Source organism: Pteropus medius, unplaced genomic scaffold (assembly GCF_902729225.1).
Source record: "Pteropus medius unplaced genomic scaffold, Ma_sr-lr_union100, whole genome shotgun sequence".
Lineage (NCBI taxonomy): Eukaryota > Metazoa > Chordata > Mammalia > Chiroptera > Pteropodidae > Pteropus > Pteropus medius.
Window position 1 is genome coordinate 5,806,776 of NW_024349804.1, and position 16,493 is coordinate 5,823,268.

General features: G+C 32.8%; 1 protein-coding gene across 20 annotated transcripts in view; it reads left to right on the forward strand.

Moving 5' to 3' along the window:
* Positions 1-16,493, forward strand: part of LCORL (ligand dependent nuclear receptor corepressor like) — a 120,273-nt gene that overhangs the window by 69,291 nt on the left and 34,489 nt on the right. For all 20 annotated transcript variants that reach the window (XM_039838104.1, XM_039838108.1, XM_039838100.1 and 17 more), the window contains one exon: positions 10,259-10,510. In XM_039838104.1, the coding sequence (XP_039694038.1) occupies positions 10,259-10,510 (252 nt within the window). The remainder of the gene's footprint in view (positions 1-10,258; positions 10,511-16,493) is intronic.

Below are 16,493 nucleotides of genomic sequence, written 5' to 3' on the forward strand. Positions count from 1 at the left end.
TTATATGCTACCTATCAGTATGGGAAAATATTAAATAAAGCTGTGAATACAAAGAATTTAGAATCAATTGGTCTCTGGTAATTCACATCACTCCCATATGCAAAATGCACTCACCGCTACCTGGAGACCTCCAAAAGTCTTATTACAATGTCATCTGAAAGTCTTCATTCTTATTATTTAACTCACATCCAGGTGCAAGTGAGGCTCCAAGGGTGTAGTTCTTTAAGTATAGCACTTCAGGTACAGTTCCCAATGGTGGGACAGACTTAGAGAAACCACTGTAAACATTCCTGTTCAAAACTGGGGAAAATGGGAGGCACACAGGGGTTACTGTTCCACAGCAATTCTGAAATCCAACTGGGCAGATGTTGGAAGTTCTTGATTAGATCTTAAGGCCTGGAAGTAATTCTTTTTGGTTCTTGAATCGGTCCTTTTGGATCTTCCCTCTTGACTCTAGGTTTCACTTTCTGAGTCATTTTTCCTTCCTATTTTTCTCTTATTTGAGATATAATTCACTTTTTTACTATATTTTATTTGCTATGTTTTATTATATTTTATTTACTATAAAATACACCTTTTTAAAGTATGCAGTTCAGTGGTTTTTAGTATACTCATTCACAAGTTTGGCAACCATCACCGCTGATTCTAGAACATTTTCATCACCCTAAAGAAGAGACCCGTTAACAGATTAGCACTCACTCCTCATCCTTCCCCTACCGTCCTCCAGGCTTTGGCGACCACTAATCTACTTTCTGTCTCTACAGATTTGCCAGTTTTAGACATTTCATATTAATGGAATCATATGATGTGCAGCCTTCTTTTATCATAATGTTTTTGAGGTTCATCCTTGTTGTAGCATGTATCAGTTCATTTTTTATGATTGAATAATACTCTACTGTGTGGATATACCACCTTTTATTCATTCACCTGTTGATGTTCATTTGATTTGTTTCTACTTTTTGACTATTACGAATAATGCTGCTGTGAACATTCATGCACCCTTTTTTGTTTGGACATATGTTCTTCCGTTTTCTTGGGTATATTCCTAGGAGTGGAATTTGCTGGGTCTTAGAGTAATTCTATGTCTACATTTTTGAAGAACTGCCAGTGTGTTCAAAGTGGCTGTGCCATTGGGCATTTCCTCCAGCAGTGTATAGGGTTCTTATTTTCTTCACATCCTTACTAGCACTTGTTATATGCATTTCTTATCATAATGCTCCTTCTAGATGTGGAGCAACATCTCATTGGAGTTTTGATTTGCATTTCCCTAATAACTGATGATGTTAAACATCTTGTCATGTGCTTATAGGCCATTAGCAGTATCTGTTTTGGAGAAATGTCTACTCATATCATTTCCCATTTTTTATTAGGCATTTGTCTTTCTATTGTTGAGTTGTAAGAGTTCTTTTATACTGTGGACACTAGACCCTTATCAGAGATATGGTTTATAAATATTTACTCGCATTGTTTGGACTGTCTTTTCACAACTTCATAGTGTCCTTTAAAGTCCAGTATACTTGTTTTTTTTCTTTTGTTACTTGTACTTTTAATGTCAAATCTAAGGAATCATTACTTTAATCCAAGGTCATATTTACACATATGTTCTCTTCTAAGATTTTTATAGTTTTAGCTCCTATATTTAGGTCTTTAATCCCTTTTGAGTTAATTATAACATATGATATGAGATAGAGGTCCAGCTTCATTATTTTGCTTGTAAATATCTAGTTTTCTCAGCTCCTTTTGTTGAAAAGACTGTTCTTCTCCCCGCCTCTCCCCACCCCCACCCCCCACCCCCTTGAATTGTCTTAGTACTCTTATCAAAAATAAATTGACTATAGATATCAGGGATATTTTGCAGCTCAGTTCTACTCTGTTGATCTATACGACTCTCCTTAATGCCAGTAAAACCCAGTGTTGATTAATGTACTTTATAGTAAGTTCCTAAATCAGGAAGTACTAATCCTCCAATTTAGTTCTTCTTTTTCTAGGTTTTTGTATGTGTGTGGCTAATCTGGATTCTTTTCTGTTCCATGTGCATTTTAGGATTAGCTTGCCAATTTCTACAAAATGTCAGCTGAGATCTTAATAGAAATTGTGTTGAATCTTTTGATCTATTTGGGGAGTATTACCATCTTAAACAACATTGAGTCTTTCAGTTCACTAACACAGGATGTATTTCTATTTAGGTTGTATTTATGTTTTATAATTTTCAGTGTACAAGATTTTATACTCCCTTTGTTAAATTTATAAGTATTTTATTCTTTGTGATGCTGTTGTAAATGGAATTATTTTTTTAATTATTTCATTTTGGAATTGTTTATTACCAGTGTATAGAAATAAGATTGATTTCTGTGTATTGGTATGATATCCTTTAACCTTGCTGGACTTATTAGCTCTAAAGATTTTTTTTGTGTGTAGATTTCTTAGAAATTTTGTATACAAGATTATGTATGCTTTTTCCTCTCCAATCCAAATGCCTTTTATTTATTTTTCTTGCCTAATTATTGCCCTGGCTAGAACCTCCAGTACATGTTAAATAGAAGTGGTAAGAGTATTTATCATTGTCTTGTTTCTGATCTTAAGGTGGAAGCTTTTGATCGTCACCATTAAGTGTGATGAAAGCTCTGTAAATTTTTCATAGATGCCCTTTCTTAAATTGAGGTAATTTCCCTCTATTCCTAGCTTGTTCAGTGTTTTTATCATGAAAGGGTATTGGATTTGTCAAGTACTTTTCTACATCTATGGAAATTATTATGTTGGGGTTTTTTTATTAATACGTTGTATTACACTGATTGGTTCTAATATATTGGACTAACCTTGCATTCCTGGGATAAATCTCACATGATTTTGGTGTATTATCCTTTTTTGTATGTTGATGGGTTCTGTTTCATAGTATATTGTTCAGTATTTTTATGTCTGTTCCTAATGGGTAATTTTCATTTGGTTGAGTAGTTTTCTTTTCATGTAATTTTTTTGCCCGGTTTTGTTATCAGGCTAATATTGGCCTCTAATATTGTCCTCAAAGAATGAGTTGAGAAGTTGCTTCCTCTTTTCTTTTTTAGAGTTTGTGAAGGATTCGTGTTAATTCTTCTTTAAATGTCTGTTAGTATTCATCAGTAAATGTCTGCTCCTGGGCTTTTCTTTGTGGAAGGATTTTGGTTACTAATTCATTCATTCAGTCTAGCCAAGGGTTTATAAATTTTTTTATCCTTTCAAAGAAGTGACTTTTGGTTTCATTGACCTTCTCTGTTGTTTTCTCTTCTCTATTTTATTTTTTTCTGCTTAACCTTTACTCTTTTCTTTATGCTTGCTTTGGGTTTAGTTTTTAATTAATTTTCTCCAAAGTTGAAAGGTTAAGCTATTGGGTCATTGATTTGAAAATGTTTGTATGTGTTTACAGGTATAAATTGTCTTCTAAGTACTGCTTTAGCTGCATATCATACTTTTTGCTACTTTGTGTTTTCCTTTTCATTCAGTTTTTAGTGTATTCTAATATCCCTTGTCATCCTATCTTTTACCTATTAAATGTTTACAGGTTTTTTTCACATTTGTTAATTTCTCTACTTTTGTTACTGATTCCTTGTCTCATTTCTTTGATGATGGAGAACATACTTTGTATGTTTTTAGTCTTTTTAAATTAATCGAAACTTGTTTTATGGCCTAACATATGGTGTGTCTTGGTGAATTTCTTTATGCAGTTGACAGAAATATATATTCCCCTGTTTGGGGGAAGAGTGCTCTCTGTGTTGTCTGTTAGGTATAGTTGGTTTGTATATCTTCTGTCTAGGTTTTTAAATCCATTATTAAAAGTGATTTATTGAAGTCTCCAATTATTACTATTGAATATTCTATTTCTCCCTTTAATTCTGTTAGTTTTTTCTTGATGTATTTTTGGTCTCTCTTGTTAGGTACTTATGTGGTTAGAATTATTATATCTTCTTAATGGATTAAACCTTTATCATTATAAAATGACCGTCTTCTGTTTCTAGTGATAATTTTTTCTTACAATGGATTTCATCTCCTATTAGTATTACCACCCCAGCTTTCTTTTGGTTACTCTTTACATAGTGTGTCTTTTTCCATTCTTTTTCTTTTAACATATTTGTGTCTTTGAATTTAAAGTGTCTCTTTTGCCAAGCTCTACCTTAGCCTTTACATTTAATGTAATTACTGACAAAGTAGGATTTTCATCTTTCATTTTACTATTTGTTTTCAATATGTTTAATTTCTTTTTGTTTTCTCTATGTCTCCATTACTTCCTTTTGTGTTAAGTTGAAATTTTCTAGTGTTCCATTTTAATTATTTGTTGTTTTTTTACTATATATTTTTTCAGTTATTTTCATAGTCGTTATCCTGGGGGTTATAATTAACATCTTCATAAACAACAGTTTAGTTCAGATCAATACTTACTTAATTTCAGTAGTATATAAAACCCTTGATTCTACATGTGTGCATTACATTTCTTCTCCTTTGTGCTGTTATTGTCCTCCACGTTGCATCTTAATACATTGTTAGTCCACCAAGAAGACTCATAATTATTGCTTTGTGTAGTTATCTTCAAAATAAGAAAGAAAAGAGTTACAAAGATAAAATATATTTATAATTTACAAACATACATGTACACTTCATTTTACCTATATAGTTATTGTACTGGTGCTTACTATTTGTATTGATTCGATTTACTATCTAGCGTACTTTTATTAGGTCAGTTCTGTTAGCAAAAAAATAAAATAAAATCTGTTTTTATCTGAAGCTGTCTAAATTTCTTCTTTCTTTATAAAGGTTGGTTTTGCTGAATATACAATTCTTGGTCAACAGTCTTTTTCTTTTAGTTTCTTGAATATATCATCATACTGCCTTCTGACCTTCATGATTTCTGATGTGATATTGGCTGTTAATCTCATTAAGGGTTCCCTGGGATGAGTTGATTTTTTTCTTATTACATTCAAGATTTATTCTTTGTCTTTGTTATTTGAATGATTGATTAGAATGCATCTAAATGTGTCTAGATGCATCCAAATGTGACTTTTATTCTACTTGAATTTTGTTAGGCTTCTTGGCATAGGAAATGTTTTTCATCAAATTTGGGACATTGTCAGCCATCGTTTTTTTGAATGTTTATTGTGCCTCTTTCCTCTCCTTCTGGGACTGTCATTTGTGAATGTTGTGGGTACATTTGATGGTGTCCCACAGGTCTCTGAGGCTCTGTTCAACTTTCTTTCTTTTTTTTCTTTCTTTTTTCTTTCTTCTCGCCTTTCCTTCTTTATTCCTTCCCCTCCCTTCTTCCTACCTGCCTTCCTTCCTTTCTTCAGTCCTTCCCTTCCTCCTTTTCTTTCCTCCTTCCTTTCATACTGGGTAATCTCAATTTTGCCTATTGTCAGGTTAACTGACTCTTTTCTGCCAGTTGAAATCTGCCATTGTATCCATCTAGTGAATTTTGCATTCTAGTCAGTATGTTTTTCAACTCCAGAATTTCTGTTTGGTTCTTTTTTAAATTTTCTATTTATTTATATTTTTTATTTAGTGAGATATTCTTTCGATACTTTCCTTTATTCCTTTACACATGGTTTCCATTAGTTCTTCGAACCTATTAAAAATGGCTGATTTAAGGTTTTTTGTCTACTAAGGCCAAAATCTTGGCTTCTTCAGAGACGTTTTCTGTTGACGTTTTTCTTCCTGTGAATGGGCAATACTTTCTTGTCTCTTTGAGTTTCACATAATGTTTTGTTTAAAAAACTGGATATTTTAAATAATACAATGTGACAATTATGGATTATCCCCCACCTCAGAGTTTCTTGTTGCTGTGTGTTATTGTTTGTTTGTTTAGTGGCTTTTCCTAACAGATTCTTTGAAATCACTTTCTTTATATTGTGTGGCCACTGACATCTCTGCTTAGTTAGCTTAGTGATAAACTAATTATAGAACAGATTTCCTTAAACTTCTAGAAACATAAAAGATAATCGGTCTTTACCTAGGGGCTATTTGTGTGTTGGGGAAGGCTACCTCAGAACTGGGATAGGAGGATGAGAACAGGGCAATTTGAAATGCCTTATAGATTGTTGTTTTTAACCAAGATTTATTTAGCCAGTATTCTTGAATAGACATGTTCTGGAAAGATTTTGGTGAATTTCAGAGTTCTTTTGTTCAGTGGAGTGATCTCTTTCCTGCAAAAAAAAAAAAAAATTGAAAATGAAAAATTTATATGAGACCCACAACATTATAAAGAAAGTCAAATTTGAAGAAAACCTATCAGCTTTCTGAAGCATATTTTCTTACTCATTTCCCTGATTTGGTCTTTGCTCAACCCCTCTTAATTTTAGCCTCATTTGCTATCAGTATTGACTGAAATTTTTCAAAACAGTCAAGACCTGGTTTCTTTTTGTTTAACAGTCTTTCCTTTAATGTGTGTGTGGGGGGTGGGGTGTGTGTGTGTGTGTGTGTGTGTGTGTGTGTGTGTGTGTGTGTGTGTGCTCACTCTCTCTCCTTCTCCCTCTCCCTCTCCTCCCTCCTTCCTCCACCCCCCTCCCCTCACATTTTACTATAATTAGCAAGAGGAAACCAGAATGAAATTTCCTTAGGTAGATTACCCAACTCATTAGGCACTTTTTTTACTTTCCAAGTTACTACAGACAAGTTGTCTTTCTGCCACTACATAATAAGTATATTATTTCCTTCACTTTCCAATAACAATTACTTTATTTTCCTACAAGTCTTCATCCTTCAGCTTTATCAAAGACCACGAGGCTTCTATTAACAACTTCAAGGTACTCTAGGCTTACATTAATACTCTCTCCAAAGCCCACTGCCTGGTTCTAAAGACACACCAACATTTTAGATTTTAATTATAGCAGCATCCCACTAATATGTACCAAAATCTGTATTATTAGCTATTACTATTTAACAAATTACCTCCAAAATTTAGCAGTTTAAAACAACAAGCATTTATTATCTCAAATTTTTTCTGAGCCAGAAATCTGAGAATGGCTTGGCTGGGTCTTTATGGCTCAGTTTCTCACTTGGCAGCAGTCAAGGGGTCACGTGGGGTTGCAGTCATCTGGGATTTGATTGATCTGGAGTATCTTCTTCCAAGTTCACTCATTTGGCTGTTTACAGGAAACTTCAGTTCCTCTCTATATGAGCCTCAACGTAGAGCTGCTCCCAGTATGGCTTCCTCCAGAGTGATTAATAAGAGAGAAAGAGATGGCAGGGCGGAGTAGAGGTAGGGGCGGGGAGAGGCAGTGAACATCAGCATTCAAGAGTGTCCAAGATAGAATCCACATTTGTTTATAACCCAATATCAGAAGTGATGTACACTTTTGCAGTGTGCTCTTAATCACACACACCACCCACCCCCTGACACAACGTGGAAGGGACTAACAGTGTGAAACTAGGAGATGGAAATCATTGAGGGCTCTCTTGATACGGGCTGTCACAAAAAGCATGCATGTTAAACTTTTGAATTAGTTAAATTTGAAACTTGAAAAATGAAAAGATAGGACAAAAATAAGTTTGTTCTGTCTTCTTGAGGGCAGTAGACACCATTTCCATGTGACATTGTCTCTTATAGCCAAATATTTATTACTTACTTGACCTTTGAAAACACTTATGTTTATAATTCCTGTCCTGGACTTTAATTAACTCATTTGCTTTTTAGTAGTTATGACAGCTTGTATAGTAATTTAGAAGGCTCACTAGCTAATTAGCAGCTGAGCAACTTTTTTTTTTTTGTCTCTTTCTCTTTTTTATTATATTTTTTAATTTATTTTTTTGCTAAGGCCTTTCATCTTACACATAGACTTATTCCCCACAATAAAGGGACAAAAACTGAGTAGATCAGTAAACTAGAGTAGCACTATCTATTCTGCTTTGAAATTAGCTCTAAACTCAACCCTAAAGTATAGCCCTAGTCACATGTTATGAATCCGATTATGTTTTTGTTCTTCTTGATAAATTTATTTTTTTTCAATTTATAAGATGACATTAGTCAATAAATTACAGGACAGTTAACCTAAATACCTCGAAGTCCAGTATCTCTTAACACATAATGAGAAGCAAAATTAGTTTTGAAAAAAGGTGAAATATGTTCACAGGAACTTTCAAAGATTCCTGGAGGTAATAATCAAGAAATGGTATAAACTGGGAAGAGGAAACCAGAATGAAATTTCCTTACGTGCAACATGGAAATTTCTTATTTTGATAAATCACTTTGGTTAGGTAACCAGTGCTGAGATCTATTTTGGACCAAAAAGTATCACATTTACTGAGAAATTATGTCCTTTGTATTTTCCCAGTTAATAATTTCATATTTGCCTTAATATTTTTACTTTTTAGGCATTTTGTAATTTAAATAAAATATAATTGCTCAGTCTACATCTTTTTCTCTTCTGTTATTTCTAATATAAATTAAGAGCTAACATTTATTACACTGTTAAAATGCCAAGTACAGGAATTTATTTCATCTGCAATCTCAAAATATCTGCAACTTTAAAATATTCTGTGAGCAAGCCCTAACATGATTTTCAAGATTTTGTTATTTCTATTTTTATTAACAGAGAAACTGAAATGTGGAGAGAATATATAACTAGCCTAAGTTCATAAATATGGCAAAGATTCCAACCTATAAGCTAAGTCTTTTTATTCCCCCAGTACCTCGAAACAAATACCTCTATTCCCTACTAGGTTCAAAGAATAAATGTGAAGGCTAAAATTTTACTTTTTTTTTAGGCCCACAGTCCCTTTTCTTAGCTGTGTCTTCAGAATTTAAAATTATTTGTTTTAAAAGAGGTAATATAATGGAGATGTTTATTGTGTAACATCTCCAGCGGGTTCGAAACAGCACCCTATGATCAAATATATCGATATTTCTGCAGGTCCATAAATTTATGTCAGTTTAGGTCACATTTTGCTACCAAATGTGGTGGTCCCGGTGGAAGTGTTTGTTGCCTCTTCTCACCTCCGGATGGTATGTTTTTAAACCTTCTTGCATTTTCGAGGCATGGATCTATAACGATAAATGCTAGTTGGAGGACTTGCCTTCAAGTGTCTTAGGCAAGTGTTCCTAATACTGAACCCCCAAACTAAGGAGACTTAACCCTTCAGCCTCAAGATAGCCCTGAGTCAGAGCAGGTCTGTTCACATGATACTGATCTACCCAAGAGTTGAGGCATTTAAGGAGCAAAGAATGAGTGTCTAAGAAGTAGGCTGACTTCTCAGAGGAAGAAGTATGAAGCCTAACCAAATATGCTTAGTCATCCCTCTCAGTTTCCCAGTCATTCTACCTCTGAAGCAGCAGAGTAAATAAAAGAATTGGAGTGAGGCCACCACCCGCCCGCCTCCACAGTACCGGAAGTCTTTATCACTGTTATATGTTATGTTTATTAGTGGTCTAGCCTTATTCCACACCTCACTATAAAACCATTCATTTGTTTTTACTTCTTGTACAAGTTTCAAGCAGAGTTGTGTATCACTACTGACCTCATTATAGTTGTAGTTGATCAACATGTTGGGGGATTGAGGATAGATCATGATCCTTAATAATGAAATTATATTGCCATTTTTATAGGAGAATCTTAGTACGTGGTTGCTGAAATGTTTAGGAGTGAAATGTCATAATTCTGCAATTTACTTTTAGTGGTTCTGCAAACCAAAAAAAAGGTTAAAGCAAATGTGGCAGAATATTAACAATTCTTGAATCTTGGTAGAGGCTGTCTGTGTGATTATACTATTCTTTATTCTTTTATTTATGATTGAAATTTCTCAATATAAAAAGTTGAGGAAAGAAAAAGACCTTAATCATGACAGTCAAGCTGTATATGAAAGCACATTTGACAGAATTGAAGAATTTAATAGTAATTGAGTTATGAGTGTTTAGATGTTTTCTTTAATAGTCAATACATGCACTTTATATAACTTAAAAATCGCTTTGTTTCTTATATATACTATTTATGTTCACATACTATGTTTAGTATATGAAAATAAGCTGTTCTGTTTTTATGTCTACTTCTTTATCTGCATTTTAGTTTGGGACTGAAAATCTTTAGTTTTAAGAAATGATTAAATATGCCAAGTGTGAGGTTGATATATTATCATAATACATATTAAATCTACAAGGTTTCTATTGCTAAGTCCTAGAAAGCATTGGCAATTACAGATTGATGCTAAAAGACTTCTGAAATCATTCATTTGTAATACAAATAAGTTTAAATATTGTATTTTGCATTTTATTTTTTAATGCTTATTACATTTATTTCTTCCCTAGATCTTCCTCAGAACTGTGATCCTAACATTCCCCTAGTTGCTCAGGAATTAATGAAAAAGATGATACGTCAGTTTGCAATTGAGTACATTTCAAAAAGTGGTAAAATTCAAGAGAATAGAAATGGTTCCATTGGACCAAGTCTAATATGTAAAAGTATCCAAATGAGTCAAGCAGAAAACTCCGTTCAGGAAGAACAGGAGGGCCCGTTAGACCTCACTGTGAATCGAATGCAAGAACAAAATGCTCAGCAAGGTAAGACTTTATATTTGAGTGTGTAACATATAATAATTTTATGTCTTAATATTCTTAAATATAGGTAACCTTATATTCATAGAGAACTTTAGAAGTAATATTATTTGTTTTTAGCTTATGTAATATGGACTAGTGAGAAGTGCTAAATTAGAGCTTTTGTACTGCATTTGACTTTTGGTTTATAAAAGAAGAAGTTTGAGTTGCTCGCAGTCTCTTTTCACAACAAATTATATGGTGAGAGGGTCCTAACGAGCAATTTAAGAGCAAAGAGATGTATATAATAAGAAGTTACTTTAAAAATATGGGATCTGCACATAAAAATATGCAGCTAAGAAATTGACTAAGCACTTGCTCTTCAGTTTTTTACACTTAGGTGAAAAATAAAAAAATGGATGGTTTATTTTCAATTGTTGATTATGGAACTGGGAAAGGAGAAAAGTTAATACATGTGATCATCATAATGTAATTAACTGTGTAGAGATCCATTTTTCATAAGAACCTGAATGATGAAGACTCTGTTGGACTTATCTAATAGTTCATTGAAGGAAGAGCCATGATTTACAGAGAAAGGAAGAAAGGGCCTTTTAAGTGCTTGTGGAGGATGGCAAATAAGTGTTTGCTTAGAAAAGAGAAAGCAAGTAGTTTTTGTTAACACAAGTTAGAGATATTATTGTCAGTCATTGAAGTCAGAAAAATACTAGCATTAAATTTGGTCCCAGAAAGCAGTGTGGTGTTTGGGGCTCTGAAGAAACGTTCACTAGTTGTCTTTTCAGTATGTAGGACAGATTAGGGAGCTGAAATATGGAAATAATATTCTTTAATTATGTATGAGTTTATTTATGTGGGAAGATGTATTAGACACATTATAATAGAGAAAAAATGTCAGAGATGACTATAATATAAGGCTTAAGGAAAACAGTATGTCAATACATAAAGTTTTGGAAGTTAGAAAGCATAGGATTTCTAGAATGTTTGTTTTGCTTTTTCATGTTACACACGATCTTATATCTCTTCTCCTTTGTGGGAAGCAGTTCAGTGTTCTAGAAAGACTAAAACATAGGCTTCAGTGTCTGACAGACTTATGGATGAAATCCCAGCTCTGCTACTAAAGTTACCTGAACAAGTAACTTTTCCTATTGGAACTTTAATTTCCTCATTGTTATTTGGCAATAAGAATAACAAATTCATTGGAGAAACATGAAAGTTAAATATAAAATAACCAACTCATAAAAGATACTTAAACACTAATCTCACTGTACTCTTTACCTCCTCTTCCTTACCACCCAAAAGAGAATGCTTAGAAATAGCATGATAGTGAATTTTTGTATGGCTGTTATACATTGAAGTAGGACTGAACTTCCTCTGAATGGCCCAATGAATAGAATTAGGATTACTAGCTAAAAGTTAGATGGAAACAGATTTCAAGTCCATAAAGAAAGAATATTTCTAAGGATCATACATTTCTTAAAGTGGATAAGAGCAAATGATCCCAGGTTGCCTTATCGTTAGAGGTATTCAAGAGCATCAAATGAGTAATTGAAATAGATGACATTTTAAATGTAAAATTCCATTTTTGACATTCTGTGATTCTATGAACTTAAGTGATAAGGCAGACCCAAGTATATGTAGAAGACTACAAGTGTAAATTAAGTATTGTGATATCCTAGGGAAAGTGTACAAATATGTCTGTGAACATCCCGAGGTTGAAAAAGGATCTATGCTTTAGTCTTTTTTATGATTTTAATTTTGGGGTATGACTTCTTATATGTGATTTTGGTGTTCTTACTTCAGGATAGGGATCATTTAGTGTCTAGTGTTGCTTGTAGTGTAGAGAGCAAAAGAGAATGGTAATTAGATGAGGCTAAAAAAATAGGTAGGGACCAGATTATAAGAAAGCCATGTAGGCTATATTAAAGATTTTGACTTTTCTTAGGGCCACAGAAAGCCTCTGGATTGCTTTAAACACAGAGTTATGGAATCAGATTTTCCTTTATCAAACCGTTCTGCTGTAGTATAGTTTGGTAGGCTCTAACTTTGCCTCCTTGCATACCAATATTTTTTTAATGGAGCACATACCCTTTGATGCATCCGTGTGTATGTATTGTGTATATATGCACACTAATATTTTATATGTACTTGTATTTCCACAAATTAAAATTTTAAGGTTAAAGATGTTATAAACAATTTTTAAATGTCTTGCTAATCATGACTTCACCGCAGTATCTTACTATACAATATAGACTTTGTGAGAGTATCATTAATGATAGAATGTATAAATCCATAAAAGTAGTAATGTTAGTTCTGCCTGTTTATTTGCTGCTACTTACATTTTTCATATTATTCTCACTCTATCATTTCTTAACAGTACTCATTTAAGCCAATTGTTCATTTTGTGAGTTCCTTTATTCAAATTACGAATTATTAATAAATCCAATAGATAATCTAATCATAAATAATATGACTAGCTTATGGATAGTCTAACCTATACATCTATGAGATTATCAACCCCACATGGTTTTACAGGTTACTTTATATAACCTTAAAGCAACAGATAATTCTTGTCTTTTACAGACTATTTTAAAGAATAGAAAAGAGAAGTATTAGTACAATCTTTATACCAAAATCAGACAAAGATAGCAAAAGAAAGTTGCAAACCAGTCTTACTTACAACCCTCAGTGTAAAATTCCTGAATAAATGTTAGCAAATTAAATATAGTGAGGTATAAAAACATAATTAATAATGACTAGGGAGACCCAGATGATTTCGATGGAGCACATACCCTTTAATGCATTTGCTGCATTTGAAAAACAACATTTTATGATTTTCTACATTACTTAAAAAAAAAAAAGGAAAACCACATCATCATCATCATCCTTATAAGTATAGAAAAAATTCTGATATATTTATGATAAAAATACTTACCAAACAAAGAATATATGAGCACCAGAAACATCGTGACTTTATTATTTAAAGTAATGAAGAAAACAAAAATGCACACTATCACCAGTTTTTTTTAACATTTTATGAGAGGTCCTGACTCATGTAACATGATGAGAAAAAAATAGAAGTATGAAAATAAGCAATATTAAGCAGTGGGTTATAAAGAGAGAATGAGGAAAGTCGTGGTCACTTCCAAACAACATGACTGTGTAGGTAGGAAATATAAAAAAATGTTTAGGTGAACGTTTAGAATTGATAAAAAAAGTTTAGAGAAGATACTACTTGCAAGGTCTGTATGTATTACTCCATATCAGCAACCGCCCAATTAGAAAATCTAGTTTTAAAAAAAGATGTCATCCACAAGAGCAACAAGATCAGAAAAACATTAAAACACCTAAGAAGGAAACTAATAAACTGTTTAAGACTTATGGGGAATATTATAAAACTTTATTGAAGGGCATAAAAAAAGACTACCAAAATGAGGGGTTATATTTTAAATGAATGGGAAGACTAAAAGATGGCTGTTTATTTTTAATGTACTTAAAATTCAGTGTCATTCCTGTCAAAATTATGGTAGGATTTGTTGTTAAAAAATAAAAATAAAAAAAGACTGGCCAAGCCTAAAATTTCTGAGCAGTATTTAAAGTGTCAAGAATAACTCAGTCAAGGTGGTGAGGGACTTGCTCTAAAACATACCAAGATTTATTTAGCACAGTAATTAAAACAAGGTGCTACTGGCCATATACAAATCAGTAGAATAGATTAGCAAACCAAGAAACTCTCCAAGCATTAGTGGAATCTTGGTGCAAGATGAAGATGTCACTATAAATTAGGGAAAGATAGCCTATTCAAACGTGGTTCTGGGGTAATTGATTACCCACATACAACAAACAAATGAACAGAAAATGTAGATGAATCCCTACCTCACACCACTCACCAAAGTAATTCCAGTTGGATTAAAAGGCTAAATGTGAATAGAAAAACTAAAAGTTACAAAAGATAAAGGATTATATCTTAATGAACTCAAAATAAGGAAGAATTTCTTAAGGTGCAAAACTACCAGTTTGTACAACAATTTTGTAAATATGACTATACTGAAATGTAAAATTGTAAAAATTTAAGTGTTATAAAAGTCAGTGTGAGCAGAGTGAAAGTTTATGCTTCAAATTTGGAGACAATACTTGCAACTGATGTAACTGTCAACTATTCAACTAAGAAAACTACTACATGAGAAAAACACTCCACAAAAAATAGGCAGAAACAGTTCCCAAAAGTTAACAGATTAGCCAAAAACCAAAGAATAAGATGTTCAAAGAATTATCCTACCCATTTCCATCTCGATATAGGGTTCTTTTATTCTCTGGTATAAGAGATGGTAATTCAACCTCTCTTTGACAGCTCAGATAGTTAAGCTCATATCCCTGAAATATCTTCTCTTTATTTATGTTTTCCATCTGCAACAATATTTTACTTTATAGTACTTCAAATATTTATAGAAATTATTATATCTCCAAGACTACTCTTTTTCCATGCTAACCTTTAGGGTTTTTTTCTCTATCTTCAACAATATGAGAAAGTTTACTTCTTTTACTTACTAGTGCTATAAATATTTGTTAAAACTATTATGTCTCTCTAAACCTGTTTTCCACACAAATCTTTTTTAGCTTTTTTAATTGTTTTTCATAAGTCAGTTTCCATACTCCTCATATTCCTTGCCCTATTTTCCACAAACTAGACTGACTTTAAAAATAGTCACCCTGAGGGGAGTATTTTCATTTACCTCTTAAATGTACTCTCTAACAAGATATTTCAGGATTAGAGATATTTCTTTTTGTACTTTCATTTCTGCAGATTTTTGTAAATACCCATTCTCAGAAACTGAGAGGAAGAAGTCATACATTGCTTGTACCAATCATTCTTTTTGTCCTGGCACACTAAGTGAAAAAACAGGTAAAAATACCATTGACATATAAAAACTTTTCCGTTTTAATATGGGGCCAGAGTAAAAACTTCTAAATTCCAAAGCACAGGAAGAAATTTGAAACTTATGGATCTTTATCATTATCATGACAACCACAAAGTAAATTCACCAGTCCTGTGCAGAACAAGATCAAGTGTGGGCAGAGATGAAGCAGCAGCACTTCAAAGGCCTTGTTGGTGGTGTTTTTTACCATGAGTTCCAGTGCATATCCTAGTAGAACTTCATTATAGTAAATTTCTCACTGCATTGTAACTTTTTCTGTGCTTAGCTCCCCACTAAAATCTACTCTTGGGAGTATGACCGTCTGTTATTCACTCGAATCTACCAGTGCATGTATGATGTATGACATACTGGATTTATTGGATTAAAAATCTTCATTATTTTCAAATGTTGCTGGCAACTGGAATGAGATTTGATCATTGGATTTTAGCATTACAATTTTTTATTGTAAACATTTTGGATGGAAAATACCCTGAAATATCTTTATACATTCTTAAACAACATATGGAACATAAGTGTCATGACGAACATTAATTATTGCACTGCCTTGTAATGGCTTGACATTTTTGGAATTATTTTTCCTTAGTCTAATTGGCAACAGATAAGTAAAAAAAAATGTAAGAATTATTACTTCACACTGCTGTGGCTATAATATGCCAGTCATTTTCTAGGCACCAAGGAAACAGTAAGGAACAAGATAAAAAATGTTCCTGCCCTCATGGGACTTATAGTCTAGTAAGTTAGACAAAGAAACGATAAACATATCAATAAAAAAATAATTTCACAAGGTGATAAGATCTATAATGGAAATAAAACACAATAGCAGGAAAGGTTACTATATTCCCTCTGAGAAGGTGATTTGTCTAGTCAACAGCCAGTAAATGGAAACAATTTCTGTTTATTAGGAACATATTCAAATATACAGAAAATACAGCGTAGTAATCTTGTTCCTGTCATCCAGAACTAATAAACGTGTTATTTGATCATATTGGCTTTTGATATGTTTTCTGTTAAGAACTATCACATCCTTTCATTTTTTTCTTGGAAGCAAACACTAATAA